Genomic DNA, 12,277 nt, shown 5'->3' on the forward strand with positions numbered 1-12,277 from the left:
TGACATCATTATGACATCATCAGGGATATTAAGCCCATATACGGGAATATCTAGACGGGCCTGCCCCAAAGTTATTAGTGCACCCGCGCCCGGCAGCCGGCGAAAACTAGAGTTCAACAGGCCTGAGAATTAAGGCCCGGCCCTACCTTGGCCCAAATCACACCCTGCACACTCAAGACACGCTCCATATATGGCCAGTGCCTCGACCTTTAGGGCGAGGTCGCTTCTCGCCCTCAGGCGTCCTACTGGTATTTACTTAAGTATTGTGGTCGTGCTGGTACGAATGCACGTGTATGCTTGTTAGATATTGATGGTGACGTAATTGTCTCCACCAGGCCGAAGGCATGGGGAGAGAGTATGTTTTGCACTCCCGTCCGTGTGTGCGTGCGTGTGTCTGTCCTTCCGTCCGTCCGTTACCAGCTAATCTCCGCCACCGTTGGCCTGATCCATGCCAAACTTTGCACACACACTCCCTGGATGCCAACGACGAACCTCTGCTCCAAATATTCCTCAACGGCCTGTTATAGCGCCACCATGAGGCCGATTTAGGCAAAACACATTTCTGTAGATTACTCGTACACATTTGATCCATACATCACACAATTCGGTATACACTATCTCAATTATCATGTGATCAACACGGATCTGCACCATTTCCCATCTTCCATCCTGATTGGCTTAGATTGGCTTCCAAAGCTCACATGATTGGTCCGATTCGAACAAAATGCCACAAATCACAAACACAGTGTGCAATTTCCGTGAAATTATACACGCACATTTCCACTAGGCTGACAATTTTTGACAATTTTTTCCCCAAATCAGCTATAACAGGGCAATTCCTGTTTTACCTATAACTGCATCAATCTGTATACAACTTATGTATGGCACTCCCTAGAGGCCATGGAAAAACATTTTCCCTGCATCCCTCCACGTCTGCCGGTTATAGCGCCACATTGTTTATGTTAGTCAGATTTCATCCAAATCTCACGCAAATCGGTACACATGATCTCTGAAGTCATGTGATCAAGACGAGTCTGTTGGATTTCTCAGATTCTACACTGATTGGCTAAGATTGCCTTCCAAAGTTTTCAGGAGTGGCCCGTTTTGCGTAAAATGCTGCACATGTCCTGCTCATCCAGAATTCTATCCTCAGAGATGCTATGAGTGATCTGGCTCTGCATTTCCTCACCAAAATGAAGAACATTGTCGCAAAAAACTAAGAAACAAAGAAACATGTTTATATTACTTTTATGCCAAACATCACACACCCCTATCCTCCTGGTGGAGACCTGGGCTTTCAGAAGGTTCCCCTTCCATGACCATTCTATCATCTCAGAAAATCTTGACATCTGAAAAAAAATCTTAATGTGAATTTAAGCACATGCAAATTTAGCTGATTTTATTTCAGACCTTCTAGTGTTAAGATATGTATCAATGTCGGGTAATACCGGGCTCTTGATGGTGACGTAATAAAGATAGGTTTCAGATTACATACATACATACATACATTTATTTCACCCAACACTGAAACATATAGCTACCAAAATGTGAAGAAGTTGTCAGTTAGGCTGGACGTCTGTGGATTTTCCAGGAATTACATTTTGGGGAGGCAAGATGTGTCATATCGCAACATTCATATCTTATGGTTGAGGCCCAGCCTATCTATAGTGGGCAAGACGTAACTGTGATTTGGTTGGACAGTGCTTTGATGCTGATCGTTGTAGTGGTTTGCGCGATTAGCCACAGATGCTGTGTATCAGTGAAGTCAGGCAAGTCGTGTGGCCGTGTGTTTCCTTCTTTAACTGTGGCATTGAGTCCACCACAACCACAGACTCAGAGAGGACTCTGTGTCCTCTTCAGCTGAGTTCAAACCCAGCAGAGGACTCGATGGCATACAGCAGCTTGTTTCTCATCAGCTGCTGGTCACAGAACTTTGGGAGCTTGAGCAAGTTCATGCAGGTGCTGGAGGTGGGCAAACGCTCCAGGTCACTACCTCCGTTGTGGATGCAGAATGCCGGGTACAGCTCCTTGAAGCCTAGCAGTGGAGGTCTGGAGCAGCTTGTTACAAACTTGAGCAGCTTACGCTTCTCGTCATCTGTAAAGGATTCCACGACCTCCCAGAAAACTTGGATGACGGGGTGAGTGGCAGAGTAACCCCCTGAATAGTTTGTGAATTTCTTAAGGTCCTCAAGGGAAATAGACATGTGAGCACCCGATATTAGCACCTGGATCTCCTGGTGGTCAAACATGCGCAGCCACTCCAGGTTGACCACATCGGACAGACCCTGTCTGAAGGCCAGGCAATGGGGCCTGATCTGCTTGTTCAGCCTATAATCGGCCACCAGATGGATGTAGGCTATACGGTTGGCTGTAGACACAGGGATGTCCTTCCCTCCTGGTTTCAACTCCACCACCCGGGCTTCTCCCTGGTGGTTGTTGACCACAGTGAAATTAAGGCCCAGCTCCTCCATGTCGTCCTCGTAGCTCTTGAGGAAGAGCAGGTTGCGGTAGAGCTCTGGGTCCAACGAGGCAAGGTGGTGGATGTCCACGTCGGCACTGGTGTCCAGCAGTTTGGACAGGAAGAAACTAGCAAATTGCATCTCCACCAGCATGTTCTCATACAGTGTCTTTCCTAGAATCCTGCCCAGGAAGTAGTAATGCCTTGTATAGGAGTCTCCAAATAACATCTTAGCAGCAGGATTGGGGTAGAGCAGGCCCTCGTTGGTGGTCTTGAATAAGCCCAGGTTGGGGTTGAAGCCCACCTTGAGCAGCTCATTAAGGAACTCCCTCAAAATACCACCGCCGTCAATCCCTGCCTCATCCAGACCATGAGCATTAAGAAGTTGTACTCTAATTCTCTTCTTCAGATTTGCCTCATTTTCTGGAGAAAGCTTGTCGTAGGCATCTTCATAGATGTAGTTTCGCCTGATTCTGATGTCAATGCAGTCCCGATAGTCTATCCATTCATCATTTTCCTGTTTGTCTTTGTGGATTAACTTCAGGCAGATCTTGACTCGCTCTTCAAAGGGAACCACAAAAGGAAGCTCTTTGAGGATGACCAGTCTCCATTCATGTCTAGCAGAGGGGACATGCTGCTGTGTGAACGCATCTGCACTGATGTTGACTTCATCGGAGATCCAGTGATCTGCAGGGCAGAATGGTTGTCTGATGTCACGAGCCTTTACCATCTTTACCAAGTTAGTGATGACCTTGAAGAGCTGGACCCAGCGTTTTTTCTGGGCTTGAACGCCTTTGTTCTTGATGCCCACACTGCGGAAGGCCGCCATGTACTCTTTGCAGTTCTCTGTCTTGGTCTCCAGGTAGGCCAGCTTGACGATGCCTAGACAGACGTCTCTCAGACAGCCGGACAGAGTGACCAGCTCAGATAGAGTGAAAGGCATCACGGACGACTGGCTCTGGCCTTCCATCTTGTTGGCAAAGAACTCGCTGTCATGTACAGAGTTGAGTGAGTAGCTGAAGAGGGAGCTGAAGACATGGAAGATGGGGATGATGTGGCTGGAGTTCTCCAGGGACAAGGGGGAGCCTCTTGCGATCAGTGATACCGTGGAGCCCGTATTCATTTCCAATTCCGTTGTCATGGATGTTATCAAGTACCACAGATGCTTCAGGAAACGTGCATTGAAGGCCAAACTGTACAGAAGGCGGACTTTGGACAGCGTAAGGCGGTGCTGCACCATGAGGGTGTAGCAGATGGAAGCCGTCATGGTGAAGACCTCCTCGCTGCAGGCCCAGTCCCTCCGCACCAGCTTGAGCAGGGCGTCGGTCAGCTCCTTGGTGTAAAGCTTGCAGACGCACTTCTGTGTGATCAGCTGGACAGAAATACCGCTGTCATCCTCCTGCATGGACAGAGGATGGATGTCGGCATCATCTTCTTCTTCATCATCATCTTCATCATCCGAGTCACTGCTCCCTGACACTGGCAGCAGGGGCAGCAGAGTCCACAGGCCCCGCAGGTACAGCAGTAGTCCCTCCTCTGATAGTGAGCCTAGGCACTTCTCCCCGGCTGAGAGAACAAAGTAAAGCAGCCACGGGGCCTGGTTCTGTGCGGCTGAGGACAGCATAATGGACCGCAGTGAACCCAGGAACGCCTCAAACGGGAAACGGTGACGCAGATCCGACAGTGCTGGAATAAGGAAGTGAAAGATTGGCTCTGTGAACTGGGCTGAGATGAACTCCTTGGTGAAGGTGGAAAACACAAACTGCCTTGTCGCGCCTGTTGTGCAGGAGGAATAGGTGAAGTGCATGGGTTTGAGGATGAGCTCCAACAAGGTGCTTGCCATGGGGACAGCGGGAGCATCGCCGTACCCCAGGCTGGAAGGCAGCCTGTGTTTCATCAGAATATACAGCGATCTGTAGTATCCTTCTTTCTCTACCGTAGAGTACAAAATCTGCTCAATTAATGATGCTACACAGTTAGCATCTAGAAGAACGGGAAGATAAGTTCTCTCTGAAGAAAAGGTCTCCATCATCCTCATGGGAATGGTAACATCCAAACTGTCATCCTTGGAATTACGCAGAAGTCTGCAGCAAAAGCTCAAAAGCCTCTTGATCTGAAACACACAAGTGTGCCTCTCTGGACCCGCCAAAAGCAGCACGAAATGACTGCTGTGTTTCACCAGGTTCTGACACATCCATATCAATCGATGTGCATCCACACTCGGTCTATAGAAGAATATGAGTTGTCTTGTTAGGAGAGATAGACTGCCGCCATCCCAGACCTGCTGCTCTCCCCTTGATTGTGTCTGGCAGACACTCTCATCAAACTGGCTCCTCTGAATGACATATTGCTGCTTGCGGTCCTGATAACCACGTATGTAGGACTGAATGATGGTGGCATTCTTCACCTTTCTCCTTTCATCCTCTCGTTTTCGTCTATTTAATAGAGACGCCTTTTCCCTACTTACTCCCCCGAGTGATATATTGGGTGCCCTTTTGGATTCTCCTTCAAAGGTGAACATTATTGAAATGCTTTCATTGACTGACAAGTTTGTTCAGAACAAAAAAGTGAAATATATACACATTTGTTGAATTTATAGTAATTTGCTTAAATACGTGTGACATCATTCACATCTTGTCATTCATGTCGACATGTGTCATTTCAACGTTTTGGTAGTATTGCATCTTTGCATTGCAGATATCTGTGTACAGTATGTGTGACATACTGTATGGCTTTACATAGAAGCATCACCAGTTATCAGGGTAGGCCATTCAGGAGCCAAATTGAACTCCATATTTGGGACTGCTTACCTCTGCGGCGACGTCATCAATATGATGTTAGCCATCTCCATATCTGAGACCGACCATAGAGCAATATTATGTAGACAGGGCACAGGAAATTACTAATTTGAGTGAAAGTTGGCTATTGCACTCCACAGACATGTATCCCTTGGCCTAGAGAGAAGTGAGATTATTAATTCACAAAAACAAGGGATATCGCCTTATACTGTATGTCTCGTATATTGTACATAAAAGTGGGGCAGCTATACTTTGTAATATATATTTAATATCTGCAAAATCATTAATGTCCTAGAGAGTGATCTTGAATTGTTACTACAACACTCAGACAATAGAGTCTGTAGAGCATACATTCACGATGACAACATTACATAATGTTTCCTAAGAATTGAATTGTGAACTTAACTTAGAAACAATGAACAAATTGGGTCATTTCATCATGTACTCAGGCTTATGGGAACACCCTGCACCATTTGTAAGTTCCTTGATTCGGTATTTAGATATTTGATATTCATTTTAGCTGCCACACACCCTTCCCTACCAAAACCATTGTAACTTCAAACTCCATTTTAACCGTGATTGATATAGAAAACACCCGTCCTTGGTTCTGGTGACTGATATTGTCCCGTTTATTTTTTAATATTTTTGGGGGATTTTGTTATCCATCGTTGTTCTTTTCGTTTGCCAATATCTCAATATTGTTTCTGTGGATATGCTGTGGAATTGTATGTTCATCTGTATATTCATATATGTCATTTATTCCTTGAAGGGCTCTATGTTAATGCATGTAACTCTGTGATGGATAATTTTAAATGGAATCCATCTTTAAAATAATGATACTATGTAAGGACTGTATAGGACTGTATAGGACTGTATTAATAATATTAAACAATAGCTTAGGATCGATAGCTTGAGAGCTAGAGAGAGCTCCGGAGCACCGGAACTGAATAAATACTTTAGAAAGTAATCTAAGTACCATAAATACTCTTTACCAGAATAGAAGCAGAGGGCTTGTAACTTTACAGAAATGGTTATAAAAACCTTTTAGGCTATAATGAGTAAAAGTCAGAGTATAACAGAGTTAACCAATATACCTTAGAATGAATTTGACCGACACAAGAAAGAGAACTCAGACAAGCAGAACTTAGAGGGAGGTTCAATCAAATATATTCACCATTGTCTCGGGAGAGAAGAAGACATGCCATCCGGACAGCGTTTCACAACGATCTCTGCCCATGTTCAAATTGAACAGGGTTGATATAGCATTCCGTAATCAATACACCGAAAAATGTGTTGAACAACAAGGTTAAAAAACATATTTGTTCACCAATGGACAGATAATGCAAGACGTCACGAATATTGCACACAGGAACTATCTCACGGGGCAGAGATAGTCCTGATATGAATATCAGTTAGTGGAATCAGGTGACAAGGCAGAACGTCATTGAGTGCAGTTTACCCGTCTGTTAGAGCGAATACTAACTTTCAAGGGCAAAAACACAGAGGCTGGGTGTTTTGGCCAACGAAAACAAAACAATTCTTATCTACCCACACTGGCTAGGGAAAAGGGTTACTATCGAGACTCAGAACCATACTATTTTAAAGTCAGTGGGACAGCCGGACATCAAATGTCAGTCACAGGGCAATTAGATCAAAAGGTCAAAAGGTCAAAAGAGCATTCACCCACAAACTAGACCAAATATATCTATCAACTCCATCCGATTTTGTGGGCGAATGGTCATGTGACCTTTGACAATATCAAATCCTCAGGGGAAACTTTACTTTAACAATGAATCAAACAGGAACAGAATGGCAACAGGAACAATGAAAAATAAAAAACACAATGATTTCAACTTTACTAGGCATAAAATCCTTATTTAGATGGTACTCGTGGGAAAGAGAAAGAATGGCTTTTCTCTCTTGATGATGATGATGATGATGAAGATATCTTCGGGGCCGGCAACCGACCCAGCAAACCGTTGCAGCCTCCTGGCCGGCGAGATGTGTCATTTGACCACATGAGTGTTCATTTTTGGAGCAGTTCTTCGGGCTCGCCATCAGCTCTTTGTCGGAACTGAATCTGCGAGAGTTCTTTTGGACAGTCAACCAGCTCTTAGTCGGAGCGGACTGCATGCCCTAGTTCTTCCGATTCTTCGCCCCTCCCCCCCCCCTAATGACAGGTTCACAGATACATTCTCTGCAAACCGCCATGTGGGCGATACTGATATGGCGTCACATGGTTCAAGAGCTTGGAGAGGGGAAACGGGGTATTCCGATGGTGATATTATTCATGCGCTCCAGCGCGAGGTCGCAACAATGTCTTTGGGAGTCCCTTAGTACCATATAAAGGTCAAAATATAGAATCAAGTGATACTGGGGAGATTAATGCCTAGTCCAATCAAACTCATGATGATAAAAACCAAAATAATAAAATGGAGAAGGAGATGTTCCTATCTTAACAATTTAGGGTGAAAGGGGTGGTTCTGGGATAATAGGTTATGTTATGGGGAAAATAAAGCTAACTGTTTACAGGGGGGATATTCCAATTTAGGGGAAATATGAATCCAATATGAAATTTAAAATAATCAAAATATGGTGAGGTGGGATAATGAATCATAATGGAATGAAATTTAGATTGTCCCAAAGATGGGATAAATCAGTTCAAATAATCTATGTAATGGGTTCTCAGATCTTATGATGAAATGGAATGGTTATAAGAGTAAATATTAAATCAAATCAAATCAAAATTACCTAATATTTATTTAATTGTGGGGAGAAGGGAATATTAGGGGAACATGTCTTGGGAAGCAGATATTAGCAAACAGAAAAGAAAAACATTCAATAAACCACATACAACATGAAAACAAAAAAAATGTCTGGTGAAACGAAAACAAAAAGGTCTGGTGAAACGTGAGTGGAATAAATTTGTTCCATATGGGAAATCTATGGGCAACTGATTAGGGCAAACTGTTCTGGGGGTTGGGCCTAACCATAGTGAATTCAGACGGTTCTGAGTTGGGTCGGGATCAAGTGTCAAACCTTGTACAAGGATGGAATGTCGACGTCCACAATCAACAGAGCAATCAGACAAATGAAGAGAAGTCAGACCAGCCGAACAATCTCCCTCGTATTTTGTGGAAGTCGAAATTCCGTCGGTTTGTCCCTCGAACACGACCCGCACAGAAGTCCGTATCTGGAGATAAAACAAATAAAACAAAGAACAAACTGGTGAATGAAATGAAAAATAAATAAATAAATAAAAATAAAACATAAAATAATAAAATAAAATAATAATTCCGACAAACACTTCAAACTGGTTCTAACACCTGCGCATGTGCACTGGGCAGATGAAAGGCAGAAAGAGAAAGGTATCTTAAAAAAAATATATATATATATATATTCATATTTCTCCTGAGGGCCTGGTCTTTATCAAAATAACCAATATTTATATAGATATTATATTTCTCCTGAGCGTTCCGTAAAAATGCACTTTTTATGGTCTGACGACCGTTGAATCCGAACAACACATGTTAAAGTATGTAAACGACTGATCGTTCACATGTTATGCACAAAATGATGTCTTAGCTGGTATTGAGCTGTATGCCTCCCAGAAATAACTGATTATTCTGGGGTAGTTAAAAGTATGTGGTTGACTGATCAATACACATGTTTTGTAAAGTATGTAAACGACTGATCGTTCACATGTTATGATTGCTTTCAGGAATAACTGATCATTCTGAAGGCCTGGATGAACAAACTGATCTATTCACCCCAAAATTGGCACACCAATTTACTGATAAACTGTATGCCTCCCAGAACAAACTGATCTATTCTGGGGGATTAAAAGTATGTGGTTGACTGATCAATACACATGTTTTGTAAAGTATGTAAACGACTGATCGTTCACATGTTATGATTGCTTTCAGGAATAACTGATCATTCTGAAGGCCTGGATGAACAAACTGATCTATTCACCCCAAAATTGGCACACCAATTTACTGATAAACTGTATGCCTCCCAGAACAAACTGATCTATTCTGGGGGATTAAAAGTATGTGGTTGACTGATCAATACACATGTTTTGCATCGGCTTTAGCTGGTATTGCTTTCAGAGATAACTGATTATTCTGAAAGATGGGTGTGGACAAACTGATCTATTCACCCCACTTGGCACACTAATTTACTGATAAACTAGTTGTGCTACTTGCCGCGCACAGAAATCAAGACTAACTGTGACATCTGTTTTTTTTTTTTTTTTTTTTTTTTTTTTTTTTTTAGTACTATAGACTATAGCACCTGAATTGTCAACATAAAGAATTCAAATTAAAAAAAATAAAATAAAATTAATTCAATTTAAAATCAAAAGCGAAAATCTAAAATTAAAATTAAAATTAAAATTAAAATAAAAATTGAAACTGAAACTGAAACTGAAACTGAAATTGAAATTGAAATTAAAATTAAAATATTTCAAAATTAAAATCAAAATTAAAATATTTCAAAAGATTGTTTTTTTTTTTTTTTTTAATGAAAAATAAAATAAAAATAAAAATAAATAAAAATGTAAAAATAAATGTCAATAAAATAAATACATTTAAATAAATAAATTAATAATACTGGGAAGTTTACCTAACGTAAAAATGAAATATTAAATGTTATTTAGTTGGGTTTTGGTAGAATGGAGGCTATACTTGAGAAATGGTGGAATCGGAGTCTGACAGTAATTGTCATCTTGATCCTATATTTCTTAATAATGTAATATTAAATGTAGAACTCACGCACACATGCAAACACAGAGAGAGAGAGAGAGATATCAAAGAACAGTGTGATCTGTTCGCTTTGGAAAATGGTGAAATGATCCTTTAAGGGGAAAACATTCTAAAGGGAGAATAACTAAGAGTTTACACTGTTGAATGGTCATGGTCAAGATAGGATGTTGTGACCATTCATAAATTGAACAAAACAAACTTGGGACCCTTCCTAGCACCTAATAATTTAGTTAAAGTGTTCAGGGCAATCTGCGATATCTCCTATTAACCCACCCTGACACACACGGATAAGCACACACACACGTGCACTAAGACTGGGAGGGAGAAACATGCACGCACACACACACACGCATTACATGACATACAGCAGGGGTGGATTCACACACACACACACACCCATGTGCACACACTGGGAGGGAGAAACATGCATTCACGCACGCATATGCCCACACACACACCTGGCACGCGCACACGCACACCGACAGACAGGGAGAGAGTTGACATTCCGCTCTCCCCTGACAGAGATAAGAAAATAGTAAAACAAGAGCACACTCTAAAATAGAGAGTGCCTTCACAGACACTATTGGATGATTAAAAGAATATTAATTTAAAAACAATGGGAATTAAATAGGCAAAATTTAATTATGGTATCAATAATCTTATTGTTTTGGGATGATAAAAAAATTGAATGAATGAATTAGTGTTAAGTACTGGGAAAAGCATGTGAATGAACACCAGTCTGTTTATGGATCGTTATAAGGTAGAAAATTTACCCTTGCATTGATCGCTCCGTGTCGACTCGGAGGAGAAAGCAAGAATAAATATTATATATACATTTCCCGCACACAATGAAGCGATCGTTCTAAACCGAGTGCTGGAAAGTAGATTCACAAACAGACCATGCTAAAATAATTTATGACATGATAAAAAGTTCCGCTACTTTGTCTTAAGTTGATAAGGTAAAATGAATGCCTCGCTGCTCGAGGTGTTTATCAGGGGAAGAATTATAATGACAGTATAATCTATTTAAGCTAAAGAAAGACAGAGAAAGACATCAAGCCTTGATTTACTTAACTTGTATCGTAACAGAAGCAGACAATCACTGTCCGGAGCCAGCGGTAGAGAGACAGCCGGGAGGAGGGTTGGTTCTGTGGAGAAGCGTCCGACCCTGGACAAGGCAGGCTTGTGGAACCCCATGCGTCGATCGCTTGTCCACAGATCCGTGAGAGGTCCATGAAGTGCTCACTACTGTTGAGCCGTGAGTCGTTCACGGACCCCAAAATAAAAAAGTCGCTTGTCCGTCGAAATCTGATGACATGCATTCCGATACAATGGCAATCACTGATCAAAAGAAAACTCCATGCTCAAAAAAAATTGTTCCCGTCTGATTTCTTCCTTGTGTGTGTCAAGTGAATATGAGGAAGTGAATCTATATAGGACTGGTTTTGTTTCTTTTCGGAGCAGCTAACAAAATTTAGGCTTAAACTCGTTAAAGGAGGCAAGATTGGACCAAATGATGGATAATTTTAAATGGAATCCATCTTTAAAATAATGATACTATGTAAGGACTGTATAGGACTGTATAGGACTGTATTAATAATATTAAACAATAGCTTAGGATCGATAGCTTGAGAGCTAGAGAGAGCTCCGGAGCACCGGAACTGAATAAATACTTTAGAAAGTAATCTAAGTACCATAAATACTCTTTACCAGAATAGAAGCAGAGGGCTTGTAACTTTACAGAAATGGTTATAAAAACCTTTTAGGCTATAATGAGTAAAAGTCAGAGTATAACAGAGTTAACCAATATACCTTAGAATGAATTTGACCGACACAAGAAAGAGAACTCAGACAAGCAGAACTTAGAGGGAGGTTCAATCAAATATATTCACCATTGTCTCGGGAGAGAAGAAGACATGCCATCCGGACAGCGTTTCACAACGATCTCTGCCCATGTTCAAATTGAACAGGGTTGATATAGCATTCCGTAATCAATACACCGAAAAATGTGTTGAACAACAAGGTTAAAAAACATATTTGTTCACCAATGGACAGATAATGCAAGACGTCACGAATATTGCACACAGGAACTATCTCACGGGGCAGAGATAGTCCTGATATGAATATCAGTTAGTGGAATCAGGTGACAAGGCAGAACGTCATTGAGTGCAGTTTACCCGTCTGTTAGAGCGAATACTAACTTTCAAGGGCAAAAACACAGAGGCTGGGTGTTTTGGCCAACGAAAACAAAACAA

At 41.8% G+C, this 12,277-nt stretch overlaps 1 protein-coding gene across 1 annotated transcript; it reads right to left on the minus strand.

Annotated features, from left to right (window-relative positions):
- Positions 1 to 1,856: 1,856 nt before the first annotated feature.
- On the minus strand, positions 1,857 to 4,979 carry LOC310858914 (ubiquitin-protein ligase E3C-like; the record flags this gene model as incomplete). The annotated part of the gene is made up of 1 exon (XM_083765218.1): positions 1,857 to 4,979. One exon carries the CDS (start codon positions 4,977 to 4,979, stop codon positions 1,857 to 1,859), a length of 3,123 nt encoding a protein of 1,040 aa, XP_083621344.1.
- Between the last annotated feature and the right edge of the window lie 7,298 nt (positions 4,980 to 12,277).

The sequence above is a fragment of the Protomyctophum parallelum genome (genome assembly GCF_964188405.1).
Source record: "Protomyctophum parallelum genome assembly, chromosome: 5".
NCBI lineage: Eukaryota > Metazoa > Chordata > Actinopteri > Myctophiformes > Myctophidae > Protomyctophum > Protomyctophum parallelum.